The sequence below is a fragment of the Mustela putorius genome, unplaced genomic scaffold, assembly GCF_011764305.1.
Source record: "Mustela putorius furo isolate JIRA1106 unplaced genomic scaffold, ASM1176430v1.1 tig00000228_pilon_pilon_pilon, whole genome shotgun sequence".
In the NCBI taxonomy this organism is placed as follows: Eukaryota; Metazoa; Chordata; class Mammalia; order Carnivora; family Mustelidae; genus Mustela; species Mustela putorius.
Window position 1 is genome coordinate 15346178 of NW_025421322.1, and position 15601 is coordinate 15361778.

The 15601-nt window shown below is 32.5% G+C and overlaps 1 protein-coding gene across 1 annotated transcript in view; it reads right to left on the minus strand.

Moving 5' to 3' along the window:
- Positions 1-15601, minus strand: part of CSMD3 (CUB and Sushi multiple domains 3) — a 1237422-nt gene that overhangs the window by 61569 nt on the left and 1160252 nt on the right. Inside the window, exons 51-54 of the mRNA XM_004743466.3 lie at positions 15217-15402; positions 13488-13682; positions 9636-9809; positions 2612-2785 (exon numbers count right to left, since the gene is read on the minus strand). Of these exons, the coding sequence (XP_004743523.2) occupies positions 2612-2785; positions 9636-9809; positions 13488-13682; positions 15217-15402 (729 nt within the window). The remainder of the gene's footprint in view (positions 1-2611; positions 2786-9635; positions 9810-13487; positions 13683-15216; positions 15403-15601) is intronic.

A 15601-nucleotide genomic window follows, 5' to 3' on the forward strand; every position in this document is an offset into this window, starting at 1 on the left:
TAATGTGGCTATATATTATAAACAATAAAAATAATGCATGATGTAGTAGCATTCTCCTTACTATTCTGAGATACCATTATTAACACTCTGTAAACCTGTCAATTGTACTGGTTTATTTTCTTCATAATTGAAACTCAGTAATTTAGCACAATTTTGCTTAGAAATAATGTATCATATAAATTATTTAAATGTTTTTAGGGCTGTAGTTCTATTCTAGATTGTATTTAGTGCTAGGCTTTTCCCAAACACTCTGTATTTCTGTGAACTGTTTCACTGCATCATCTCACTCTATTAATCAGAGCAACTCCAGTAATAGTGCTTCATAATTGGGCACAGCGAAAAACCACAGTCATTTTTAGTACTTTTGAAATGACCCAAGAGCAATTATTTTTTCAGCTGTATTGTTAATGTCAACCTACTCACTTGGAAATTTAACTGCATCTTATTCTTGTTAAAATTATCAATAAAGAAACCAGTTTTACCCCAAGGACCAATTTTCTTTTATAGTCTCAATTATTCAACAAGAAAAACAGTGGTATTAGTTGGCTATGCCTGAATATAAATGAAAGGGGAAAAAATCTAGGACAGACCCACGCATCATGTGCTGACTTTAAATCATCAGTCTATCTGCAGTCGCATGTGCACATGCCTACATGGGTGTGTGCACACACACTCCCCCTTAGAAAAGCAATATTAATTATTAACTCTATGGTCTATTATTCTATTAAATTTCAACACCTGGAAATATTTCCTGTGAAACTAGAATTTCAATAAATATGTGTTGTTTGAATAAAAATGTGACAATGGAATCCATAAATATGGATGTAATTAGTCACAGACTAAATGAAGTATTTCCTGCAAATCCATGCTAAAAGTCCCATGCATTATTTATCTGAAGCCTCCAGAATCTCTATAGTGTGATCATATGATGCTATAATTACAGCTTATTTACAGTGTTTATTCTCATTTTCTAACACCAATTTTAATATAAATGTCAGTAATTGTGGATGGAAATGATCGGGAGAAAGATAAAATAAGGAATACATTAATAATTGCCTTCCTTGTCCAAAATAAGATAGATTGTGATATGAAACACTGTGTGTTGGTGGAGATTCAGTGGATTGAGTAAAATAAAAGAATTTGTAAAAGTATAAGTAAATTAAATAAATAAGTAAAAGGTTTGGATATCAATATTCAACTCTATTCTTATTTTTGTGCTATTACAGTAAAAATTAGATGCACAATGGGAAAATCCATGCCATACACAGAAACCACAAAGTACAGCAACAATATTTAAAATATAATAACAAAAAACTTTTATTTTATATTCCACTTATTTTTCATGTGAGAGTTAATAAGTAAATTCACTTAAAAGTTAAGATAGATATTTGTTGAACCAGTGAGAGATATTAATGAAATAATTTCCAAATTACATATTGTTATACATTTTTGTATATATTTTAAAATAGTGAAAAGAGGGACGCCTGCATGGCTCAGATGGTTAAGCTTCTGCCTTAGGATTGGACCGGGTCACAATCTCAGGGTCCTGGGATCAAGTCCCACATCAGTCTGCTGGCTCAAAGAGGAAGCCTGCTTCTCGCTCTTCCTGCTGCTCCCCCTGCTTCTGCTCTCTCTCTTCACCCCTCCGACAAATAAATAAATAAAATCTTTTTAAAAACTTTAAAAAAATAGTGAAAAGAGTGCTGTAAAACAAAATTTTAAATAAATCTTAAATATTTCATATAAACTTTTATGAAAAATATAATTACATCAGATGTGTAATCTTCATGCATTTAAAAATAATATGGATTTTGAAGCTAAAAGGAAAGATCATTATAGAGGCGCCTGGGTGTCTCAGTGGGTTAAACCTCTGCCTTCAGCTCAGGCTCAGGTCATGATCTTGGGGGTCCTGGGATTGAGCATGGCATGGGGCTTTCTGCTCAGCAGGAAGCCTGCTTCCCCCTCCCCCTCTGTCTGCCTCTCTGCCTACTTGTGATCTCTCTTTCTCTGTCAAATAAATAAATAAAAAATCTTTAAAAAAAAAGGAAAGATAATTATAAATACCTTTAGCCATTCACTTTATATATATGGGAATTAAAGACTAGAGAGATTAAATGACCTGCATTAGCTCATATGATCAGTAATGGAACTGAAATGAGAACAGTAGTTCTTCATATCATGTCGTACAAGTTTTTTCCCCACTAATTACACTCCATTAGGATCTGATTTTGATGTGACAGCTATAGCATCATAATTATTAGGAAAAAATTATCCAAAGTATTTTCACTACAAAAAGTTTCATAATATCACATCATGATAATATTGATGCTGCTGCACAGTGATTTCAGAAAATCAAATTCTTGTTAGTTAAAATTTGTCAGAAATATACCTTCTATATAAGAATATGCATTTATAAATATTATATATTCATATTAAATACTAGTATAGCTGAACTTAATTTCTTGTCCTTATGCTAAAACATAAATAGTAAGACACCCTAAAACTTTCTTGGCTTTATGGATGGTTTTATATATGTGTATCTTACCTAAAAAAAATATTGGTAATTATATGAGACCAGAGGCTTCTAATTACTTCTGTCATGCTTACTTACGCACACAGGATGGGAGCTGACCAGACCAATTGTGATCCTGTTGACATATTCTCACTGAAGAACCAATCAGTCGAAAACCAGGATTACATTGATAAACAACTGTGTCTCTGTATCCATAATTTTCTCCAATGACTTGACCATTCACAATGAGCTCTGGAATTCCACAGTGACCCGCTGAAATGGGTCAGAAAGTAATATTTTTAATTTTGTGATTTAAATTTTATTTTATATTTTTAAATATATATATAACATTACTAAACTTTTAAAGTTTATTTACAAGCATGCTACAAATAATGCAAACATGATAAAATGACATAAAGATAACTACAAGATACTCAGCAAAATGTCAAATATTTGGGAATTAAAAGAAAATGTTACTTCTATTAACACTTGGGTCTAAAAGTAGTTAGAAAACATTTCAATCTGTGTAGAAATAAAAAATATATCAAAATTTAAGGAATGCAGATAAATCAGTGATTAGTGAAAAGATTTACAGTGTTAAACACTTCCATTGGAAAGGAAAAAAAGATATATAATCAATGAGTTAAGATTCTATCTTAAGAGGAAGAAAAAGAAGAGCAAAATAAAGAAGAGAAAATAAAGCCAAAGTAGATGAAAGGCTATATTGCAGATAGCTACAGAAATCAAAGAAATAGAAAATAGAAAACAACAGAGGACATTACGTAAGCTAAAAATGACTTTCTTTTAAAATAGCAACAAAATTGCTAACCTCCTAGCTAATTCTATCTAGCATACACAAAAAAGAGAAAACAAAATTATCTGTAACAGAAAGGAATGAAGCAATACCACTACAAGCATACAGGAATGAAAAGAATAAGGTAATATGAAGGAGAGATTTATGCCAATGCATTTAACAGTTCAGAGAAAAGAGCAATTTGAAAATTATATACAAAAACTAACACAAGATAAAATAGAAAATATGAATAGTCCTTCATCTGTTAAAGTACTTGCATTTTTTAAAAAAATTATTCATTTTAGAGATAGAGAGGAAGAACCAGTGTGTGTGCTCATGGAGCAGGGGAGGAGCAGAGGAGGCAGGAGAGGGACAAGCAGACTCCACGCTGAGGTAGAGCCCAACCTACCACATGTTGTAGAGATCATGACCTAAACTAAAATCAAGAATCCCACATTCAACCTGTTGAGCCACTCAGATGTCCCCCTCCCCCTCCCTTTTTTTTTTTTTTTAAGATTTTATTTATTTATTTGACAGACAGAGATCACAAGCAGACAGAGAGGCAGGCAGAGAGAGAAGGAGGAAGCAGGCTCTCCGCAGAACAGAGAGCCCAATGTGAGGCTCAATCCCAGGACCCCGGGATCATGACCTGAGCCGAAAGCAGAGGCCTTAACCCACTGAGCCACCCAGGTGCCTCTTCCCTTTTTTTAAATTAGCTCCACACTCAGCATGGAGCCAATGTGGGGCTTGAACTCATGACCCTGAGATCAAGATCTGAGCTGAGATCAAGAGTTAGATGCTTAACCAACTGAACTACCCAGGCACCCACAAAAGTACTTGAATCCTTAAACAAAATCCTTCCCATAAAAATGACTCAGGCTTAAATGTTTATACTGTTTTAACCAAACATTTAAGTTGAAAAAAAAAATACACACTTACAGAACATAGAAAAGAAAGGATTATTTCTTAGTTTTATGAGGTAATCACAGGCCCAATAGTAAAACTGGAAGACACATGAAAAACCAATATCCTTCATGAAAACAGATATAGAACTCCTTAAAATTTTAGAAAAACCAATCTAGAAACATACATAAAATTATCTGCTGTAATTTGAGAGAGTAAAATGGTTAGTGCTATAGTAACAGAGTAAAGGGGGGAAATATTATTTTTTAAAATATTTTATTTATTTATTTGACAGAGAGATAGTGAGAGAAGGAACACAAGGAGGGGGAGTGGGAGAGGGAGAAGCAGGCCTTTCCACTGAGCAGGGAGCCTGATGTGGGGCTTGATCCCAGGACCCATGGATCATGACCTGAGCTAAAGGCAGATGCTTAATCACTGAGCCACCCAGATGCCCCAAAATATGATTGTTTCAATAGATGAAGAGAAAGCATTTGACAAAATTCAGTACCAATTCATGATGAAAACTAACAACACATTTAGAATATAAGGGAAATTTTCAAACTGATAAAGATATCTGCAGTATTATGATTTATAGTAAGAAGTATGTATTTGATCTTGGTCCCTGTTTCTGACACAGAGCTCCTAAAACTCTTGGAATTTCCCAAACGATAAAAGAAAAAAAAAAAAGTGTCTTGTTAGATTAACGAGGTGGCTTTTAGATCTCATCTAAGTTGGGTATCAGTGGAGCTAATGATTTAATCAATCATGCCCAGGCAATGAAACCTCCTTAAAAAAATCAAAAGCACAGGGTTCAGAGAGCCTCTGGTTTGGTGAATACAAGAAGATTCAGGAGAGTGGGGGCCTCAGAAAGCATGGAAGCTCTGTACCATTCTCATATACTTTGCCATATGTATCCCTATCCATTTGACAATTCCTGAATTACATCGTTTTGTAATAAATCCTTATCTACTAAGTAAAATGTTTCTTCTCTGAGTTCTGTGAGCCACCCTAGCAAATTAATCAAATCCAAGGAGGGGTTATAGGAATCTGTGATTTAGAGACAGTCAGAAGCACAGGTAATAGCATCTGTAGGGGGAACAGAAACCAGTCTTAACAGACAGAACATTTAGGAATGCCTGGGTTAAGTATCTGCCTTTGGCTCTGGTCAATCCTGGCCTCCCCACTGAGTGGGAAGTTTGCTTCTCTCTCTCTCTTTACCCCTCCTCCAGCTTGAGTTCTCTTTCTCTTTCAAATAAATACAACTGTTTTTTTAAAGGCCATTTATTTACTTGAGAGAGAGAGAGCACAGAAGAAGAGAGCATAGAGGAAAGGGAGCACAGATTCGATGCTGAGCAGAGAGCCCAACATAGGCTTGATCCCAGGACCCTGTGACCAGGACCCAAGCCAAAGGCAGACACATAACCCTCAAATAAATAAAATCGTAGGGAAAAAAAAAAACAAAAACACAACAACACTGAAACTTTAACCTAAGGAATCTGATGCTATCTCTAGTTAGACAGTGAAAGAATTGAATGTAATCACAGGACACTCAGTCAGTGTCCAGAGCATTGCTTACTGTTGAAAATAGAGTCTCCAAATGCCAAAAGACATCTAAGAAAAACCTCCAGTTGATATATTTACCAGTGAAATACTGAATTCTTTCTTTCTCATATAGGGAATAAGACAAGGATGACCAGTTCTATTTAACGTTGTTTGGTCAGCCCTATGCAACCCAAACATTCATACAAAGGTAGAAAGAAAGCATAAATTTATGAAACAGAAAAGTAAAATTATTCTAAGGTCAGATGATATATATACAGAAAATCTTATTTTAAGAAAATCCTAAAACTAATAATTTAGCAAGTTTTCAGGACATTAAATATTTCAAATAATTATATCTTTATATATTAGCAGCAAACAATGTGAAAATATAAATTAAATGGAAAATGTAGCTAAAAATGAACAATTTCACTTATAATATTAGAAACATACTAAACATTCTCAGGAATAATTTTAGCAATAGACTTAAATAATCTCTATGCTAAAAATACAACATATTACTATTGCAAAAAAATTGAGGACCTAAATAAATGAATAAATATACTAATTATCATGCTTATTAGTTGGAAGACTTAACATTGTCCAATTCCAATTCTCCTCAAATGATGTATGGATTCAATGTGATCCTGATCATAATTCTACTAGATATTTTTTAAAATAAAAATTTATAAGCTAAGTCTAAAACCTATTAAATTAGAAAAGACATACAGTATCCAATGTTATCTTGAAAATTAAGAAAAATTTGAAAGACATACATAAAAAATTTCAAGACTTAGTATAAAACCTATCCAACTAGTAGTGTCAGATACCCTGCTAGAAAAAAAACTAGACCTCAATTTTACTTCATTCATTATACATACAAGAACAAATTAAATCAAAGATATAAAAATAACACCCCAAACTATGAAACTTCTGGAAGAAAATAAGAAAGAAAATCTTTGTGAATTCTGACTGAGTAAAAGTTTCATAAACAAGATACAGAAAGCAATAACCAGAAAAGACAGACTTTAAAAAAATCTAAAATCTCTGCCTATTAAAAGAAGAAATAAGTAAGCAAGTTACAACCTGTAAGAAAATATCTGTAAATGCATAATAATGAAGCCCTTATCACCAGAATATACAAAGAATCCTATAATTCATAATAAAAGCCAATTCAATATAAAATATATTTCACCAATTCACAAAGGAAAATTTACAAATGGCCAAAATGCTCAAGAAACTGTACTCCATCAACAGTCATCAAGACAATGCAGATTAAAATGTTATAAAATACCTTTATGCACCCAATGGAATGGATAAAATTAAAAGACTGGCTATACCACATGCTGGAGAAAATGTGAGACAAGAACTCTTCTGGGAATTTTACTCCTAAATCTTTAAGAAAAATGAATACATATGCTCACACAAAAAATTTTACATGAATATTCATTGCAGCTTTTTTCATAATAGCCCAAATCTGGACAAGGGTATGGTGTCTATCAATAGGGGATTGACCAACATGTGGCATATTCATATAATGGAATTCTACTCAGCTCAGCAATTAAAAAAAAATAGTGATACACACAACAACATGGAAAGAAAATGAAAGAAGTCTTACACTGTATATAATTTAGAATTCCATTCGTATGGATTTCTAGAAAGGGAAAACTAACATATGGTAAAAAACAAACAAAAAACAAAAAACAATTATTGTCTTAGGGCTGGAGGGAGCTGCAGATTGGCTGTATGGGGCCATGAGGAACCTTTTGAAGGTTCTGTAACTACAAAGTGGTTTAAGGTACACAGTTATACATATTTGACAAAACACATCTCATTTAGGACATAAAATCCATTGTATACATATTTTGCTATGGTAAAAAAGAATTAAGAAGAGCAAGAAAATATTAAACTCCTGGAAATGATATGCATGCTGTAATGTTTAGCAAAAAAGTGCACTGAATTCTGCACATTACTTTCAAATACATCCAAAACAATGAATTGATGGATTATGCCGGGAAGGATAGATAAGATATGTGATAAGCAAATCTGACAAAATGTTAATTGTAGAATCTAGGTGGTGGGCATAGAGATACCCACATATCAAGTGTCACTGTCAAGTGTTTCAGTTGAAAAACTGAAAAATTCCAATTAAGATGCTTAGGGACTAGGAATAAATGCACTTTATTTAGAGAAACAATTATAAGCACATAATAATGGCCATTAGTAGCCAAAAGTGTCTGTGGCTATAAGAATAAGGTTTTGTTTTTTTTTTAAACATGAGCATGACTGGACTACATTAATCCTTAAAGTTAAGTTCAAGATTCTAGAATTTACTTGTTTGGCAATTACATTTTTAGAGTTCCTATTAGATGTCAACACTACTTCCTCTGCAATGGATGACGATGTCTTCATAGACTGAGAGGCAATATTTCCTTAGAAATCTTCCTGCTATAGCCTGTCTCTTCAGAAAACAGAATCAAGATTCTAAACAGGTAAATAAAACCACTCTCTATATACAATATTCAATAAATAATACACAATGTACAGTAACAGTTCATTAGGGCATAGAGCCACAAAATATGGTAGATCAAAAATTCAGATTACATATATGTGTTCAGGTTTATATGTAAACTAAGTAACCTCCAACTGAAATCTGCATAACAAAAATCAGTTTGGAACTATTAAAAATATTTTCATTATTTAATCCTATATAATTATATAAAGACTTAAATTTGTACCATTTTTTATATAATAGTCTTATAGCATATTCAAATATACATGCTTTTATAAAGAAACCATTGTTGCTAGGCTTCCAAGTGTACTTATTAACAAATATGCTTGGGCGGGGGGAAAGGATTTTAATCAAAACCTGTGGCTGTACCTTTTTAAGTTTGAAATAATGATTGCATTAACATGAATATAGTCAAGCTTATAAGCAAAACATTGTGAATCCAAATTGTTATAGACATTTCTGTCTTTCCTTATATTCTTAAATATAGTAAATATTTATAGACAAAACACTGTCCATATCTAGCAATACTCTGTTCATAATAATCCACAATTTTTAAATTAGTAAACAAAATGATTACCTCTTATTTCCAAAAGACAAGTGAATAATTATTAGAACAATTTTATTATGCCCAATTCAGTACTTGTTGTCATATCTTGAAATCATTTTGAAGAAAAATAGAGCATAAATTATATATTCTCTTATTATTAAAAAATTATTGAAGTCTTTGGAAAAAGATAAAGCATAAATCAGAATATTCTTTTAATAATAAAGGAGGAGGGGCAACAAGAACTAGCTAGTTCAGTTTCTTTAACTGAACAGGTTTTCAAAAAATGAATTAAAAAGCCCTAAGGGGAAAGAAATTCTATTTGCCTAAAATCAGGTTTGAAAAAATATATTTTTAAAAGTTTAAAAGAAAGTAATATTACACATGTTAAAATCTTATGACATTAGAAGGGAGAAAGACTTTAAATGTGGAAATCGTCTTTCTCCTTCGATCATTACCTTAAGCCAATTCGTGAAAGGAGAACTGACTATGGTTTAGAATGAATTAACTGCTACGTGATTTAATCCAGCTGAGTATGCAGACATATAATTTTCAGCAATTAGTTTTCACCTTTTTATTTTCACATGCCTGGAAGAAAATGTGTCTCTCCTTAATGACATAAGATTCTCATTTGAAATACTAGTTGATTAACTTTAAGAGTTATCTGTTCAATAGTTTTTCTAGCATGAGACATTTTCAGTTAAACATTTTCTGGCTAGGTCTTTACTGAGTGAATATAAATGATCATCTCTTGTTATAGAAAAAGGGCTCCCTCCTTTCCAGAGGTGGAGGGTGGGGGTGTGGTTGCTTAAAATGATTCAAAAATCTATACCTAGGCATCTGGTTTCAGATCCACTCCAAAGACCTGAAGAAAGGCATTCTCGAACTGCAGAGCCCACGAGCATGAATCCAGAATCACAGGTAAAGATGGCCGTGGAGCCATATGAAGTTTGAGTTCCAATCTTATTTCCATTTGGAGGTGTAGGTAGTTCTCCACAGGAAATAACTTGAAACAAAAACAAAACAAAACAACAACAAAAATGCTTGAAGACATAGTCAATGTGTCCTTCTAACAAAATATGCTTTTAACATTTTGAATTCTCTGTGATCTGACATATTCACAACTGAAATTGACATTTACAGGACATGTCTGGATAAGTGTGAAAATGCAGAGAAAATACATGACATACTTTAAAATCTATCATCTTTGAGTTCTCTTAAAACCTGAGTGACAGCAACAAGTAATGAAGCTATTTTTATATCTTCACTTAGCCAATCTGGTCACTCAGCAGGTTGTCATAAAAGAAAGAAATTTACAAGGTGAAGGACTTCCGTCATTTTGACTTACCTGGGCCAAAGTTTCCTCTTTAATCTGAAACAATGCTAAAATAATACAGGAATATCTCACTTTACTATACTTGGCAGATGTTGCGTCTTTACAAATGGAATGTTTCTGACAACCTTGCGTTGGTTGAATAAGCCTATCAGTGCAATTTTTCTGACAATATTTGCTCACTTTGTGTCTCTGTCACATTTTGGTAATTCTCAAACTTTTTCATTATTTTTATATTTGTTACTGTGATCTGTGATCAGTGATTACCACTTGCTGAAAGCCCAGATAATGGTTAACATTTTTAGCAATAAAGTATTTTTTAATTAGGATATGTACATAGTTTTTAAGCACAATGTTATTACAGTATAGTGTAAATATAACTTTTATACCAGCACTGGGAAGCCAAAAATTTTATTTGACTTCCTTTATTGCAGTATTAGCTTTATTGTGGTGGTCTGGAACTGAACCCATTATATCTCTGAAGTATGCCTGTAATTACAACTAATTTTTGTTGAGATTACCACAGTTGATAAAGAAATTTACATGTAAAATATCATTTGATTTTCACAAAAACCATTAGAATGATATTTCACATTTTGTTTGCAGGTTTAAAAAAACTGAAAAAGAGATTGACTCACTAAGTCATTTAGAACCCAGTTCTTATAACGCCTTCATATTTAAAGACTGCGAATGAAATGTCTTTCTTGAATTAAAAACAATAGTGGATAATGTTTATTGTGTGTTTATTTTGTACCAGACACTATTACCAGTGCTGTAAGTTAAATAATTCTCAAAACAACCCTATGAGGTAGGTGGAGTCAATGTATGAATTGTATGGACTAAGATAGGAGCACATAGTAGTTAAGCAACTTGAATAAGGTTTCACAGCCTATAAATAACTAAATCAAAATTAAAACCCTCTGGTCAGACTCCAGAATCACATACTTAGCCACCAGCCCACATGCCAACTTTCACATCGAGGCTTTATGTGCCCACTGAAAATTTGTAAACTTTGGGATGCCTGGGTGGCTCAGTTGGTTAAGCAGCTGCCTTAGGCTCAGGTCGTCATCTCAGGGTCCTGGGATCGAGTCCCACATCGGGCTCCTTGCTCGGTAGGGAGCCTGCTTCTCCCTCTGCCTCTGCCGGCCTCTCTGTCTGCCTGTGCTCACTCACTCTCTCTCCCTCTGTCTCTGACAAATAAATAAAAATCTTAAAAAAAAAAAAAGAAAATTTGCAAACTTTAAATTGCTGCATATAAAATTTTAAATGTAGTGATTATTTTGAACTAATCCTTCAACAATATTTTGAAGTAGCTATACTTTTATTAATATTAGTAATACTAGTATTTATATTATTTTAATTTAAAAGATCAATAAATAATCAGCAAAAGCACTATTCTTTCCATTTTCTCAGTGAATTTCAGTCCTTAGATTCCTCATCTTTCCCCCACTCTTATCTGTAGATAGGGACCTCATTTTTTTTTTTTTTTAAGATTCCATTTACCCATTTGACAGAGAAAGATCAGAAGCAGGCAGAGAGGCAGGCAGAGATAGAGAGAGGGAAGCAGGCTCCCCACTGTGCAGAGAGCCCAACACGGGACTCGATCCCAGGACCCTGAGACCATGACCTGAGCCGAAGGTAGCAGCCCAACCCACTGAGCCACCCAGGTGCCCTGATAGGGACCTCGTTTTATCTCTTAAATTCTCTTAAATTCTTCAACATCATAGGTGATCCCTTAAACCCTTCTACATCATCACAGAAGAACAAGACAAACATTTGTTGAATGCCTGATTAAATTAAAGATTTTATTGTAGATATTTTTTTCCTAGTTCTTTGAAATATATCTATCCCATGTGCCTGTATAATGAAATAATACTGGAAAACAACAGGCTAGAAGCAAAGAAAACTCCTAGGAGAAACTGTGAAAGAAGCAGCAAAAATTTAGAAATATAGATACCATATTTTTAGAATATCATAATTATAGTTTTGACATCTATTTTTGATGTCATTTGATTTTAATTCATTAATATGATTATCTTATAAAAGAGGGCAAACCCTTTATATGGATATTAAAAATAGATTGTAAAGTAGAATATTCATTAGTAAAATAATAGTAGATACTTGCATACTTATTACACAAAGACCATTGTTTGCTGTTAAAAGTCTTAATCATCATAATCATAATCCTATTTAGATTTCTGATTCCTTTATTATTTATAAATTATGAGTGTTTATATCATAAATGCCATAGAGTTGTGTTGGACACAAAATGAAAGAATGAATTTTCAACCTAGCATATTTCCTGGCACAAAGTAAATGCTTAATAAATGTATGGAAGGAAGTTCAATGGGACTACATAATATTTCATCTGAATGTCCTATGCTCAGTTAACTTATCTGTATTAGACACTGGCCATTTATATTAAAAGAATGCATGGGAAAAAAAGAATGCATGGAAATAGAGTAACAATATGCTCAATTTGATTCAATAAATAAGACATTGGCCATTTATATTAAAAGAATGCATGGGAAAAAAGAATGCATGGAAATAGAGTAACAATATGCTCAATTTGATTCAATAAATATTTACTAAGGTCATGCTGTGAATAAGGTTCTAGCTGATATTTTCAACATAACATACCATTAAATCTTTTTAATAACTACAAGGTAGGTATTGTAATTTTCCAGCTTAAGAAATTTAGGATAAGAGAAAATGAACACCATATAATATGATTAAAAGCCAGAGAGTATAGTCTGGCTGCTTGGATTGAATCTCATTTCTTCACCATTTTTAGGTTTTGTGAGTTATGTAAAATGATTAAACCAGGGCCCAGTTTCCTTTTTTGATAAAATAAGTATAATAACATCAACTACTTCATAAAATTAGAACTAAGCAAAAAGTGAATTAATACATGTAAAGGGCTAAAAGCAGTGCCTGCCTAGCAAGTTATAAGTATACAGTAGGCATTATCAAGTTTACTGTGGTAAGTGATAGATTTAGAATCCAAACACAGGATTTCTCTATCTAAGCTTGTACTTTTTTTCATGAGAGTTTACTCAAACAAACAAACAAACAAACAAAAACTTACAAAATTTTAAAATTTAATGTGAATAAATGATCTTTTTAATAATATTATCTCATTATTTGCTCTAGTGTGTTTGGAAAAGGAAGTGACCAAGCAATTCAATCAAGTGGGGAGAGTATGTGTTGTAATGAGCACTGGGTATTATATAAAACTGATGAATCACAGACCTGTACCCCTGAAACAAATAATACATTACATGTTAATTAACTAAATTTAAATTTAAAAAGAATAGCTTATGACATAAATTTAGCTGAGTGAATACTTACTTTGGCAATATGGTCTTTCATTTCTCCAACTCCAGGTACCATTAGGAAGACATTCAATAGAAGCAGGACCTAGTCCATGATAACCAGGATCACAGCTGAAGACTACCTTAGTTTTGTATTCATAATGGGAGCCATTCACAATTCGCCATCTTCCATGTTCCAAGGTAAAGGAATTGATACTCGGACATGTAACAACTATACAAAAACCAAGAACATAAATGTTAATCAGTCATGTCTGTTCTACTTCTTAACTGTATCTTGTATCTATTCCAACCTCTATATCACCACTACCTTAATCCATTCACTATTGTCCTTTAGCATTTTAAAAATTTATTTTCCATGTTAATCTTTTCTACTCCCCTAGCTCTGTGGTATTGCTGACAGTTCCTTGAATATGTTATACTATTTCACACTTCAAAAATCTGTGTACTATTATTCTATTTACCCAGAATCTTTATTACTGCCTTACCTCTACCCTCTTCTTCCTTTTTTTTTTGTATTACCATTTCCAAACTTATTCCTTAATACAGAAAGACATGAACTGTGTCTTAGTGATGAATCATTCCAATTATATTAATTTGTTAAAATTTTTTCTGTTCTTTGAAGCTGATTTAAAAGTATTCTTTTTGAAGTCTTTCTTCACAATTTCTATGAGATACAAATGACAGGATGTAGGAAAAAGGACACCCTTGTACAAGCTGGTGGGAATGTAAACTGGCACAGCCATTATAGAATATATATGTAGAGCCAGTAAGGAAGAACCTCAAAATATTAAAAAGAGGACTACCATATGCTTCAGCAATCCCAATCTGGGTATATATCCAAAGGAAATGGATTCAGGATCTCAAAGTGATATCTGCATACTCATGTTCATTGCAACACTGGTCACAATAGGCAATATACAGAAACAACATATTCTCATTATTCAGAAATTTTGGGAGGACTGTATTTTGAGGAAATCTGTTTTATGAGAATAGGGTAATTGTGCAAGAGTTGTGTTATACACACTTTGGCTAATTCAAAAATTGTTCAACATAAGATAAACAGAAGCATTATTCAATACCTATGTTGAGACTACACATAACAACTTTCATTTTAAAAGAAAAGACTACTAAATTGAAAATTAGTATTGAGAAGAAATAAATGTAATATAAAGACAAAAAGACCTTATTTACACCACCATTTTTCCAATTTTTTTTGCTACTATATATTTTAACAGAACGATTTAATGTCACCATTAAATAATATTCATTTACCTATTATAGTAGTAATGAAAGCAATGGGAATATTTTTTAAATCAAGTAACCTGAAGAATACTGATGAAAGCTAAAGTTATGGGTCATCTTACCAACATCTTTTGCCCTTATAAAAAAATCAGAGCTGAGTGTATTGGAATATAATTTTACTAATTATAAATCTTTAAATTTTTTTCAAGGACATATACAGAAAGTTCATGTTGACTGATGGTTGAATTTTACAAAATAAGTGAAACTATGTTATGTAAAATAAAATTCACTTTATTTTTTTGACATAAATGTTCTGGAGTTTATGTCCTTATACTGTCTTCTAATTGTTCATATTACAAGACAGCTTAATTAACTTTTATTCCCTCTTAGACATCACATTTCATTTCAGGGATTAGTTCTAAAATTTGAACAATACATAATCTTTTAAAGTGTACAAGATGCCAGTAGAAACACAAATGATACCATTACTTTAACACACATACCAACACAGCGAGGGGTCTTGTTATGATTGCTCCAAGTTCCATCTGATTGACATATGGCAGTAGTAAGTTCCTTAGATGATAATCTATATCCATCATTACAAAAATAGGTAACTCGGGTTCCTACCAAATAGTCTGTTGTGAGTATTCCTCCATTTGTCGGAGCTTTAGGAATCCCACAGGAAATTGCTATAATGAATATATATACAAAATCATAGAAACAGAAAAATACTTAATTTAGTAGATAAGTCTCTTAAATTGTAAATCATGTAAAACTATTTGGGATTTATTAATTCCTCTGAAACAACTTCAGAATATCTCCTAAAAAAAGTTTTCCTGAACCATAACTTTTTGAATAATTTATTTCAAACTCCTATTGAATGCGGTT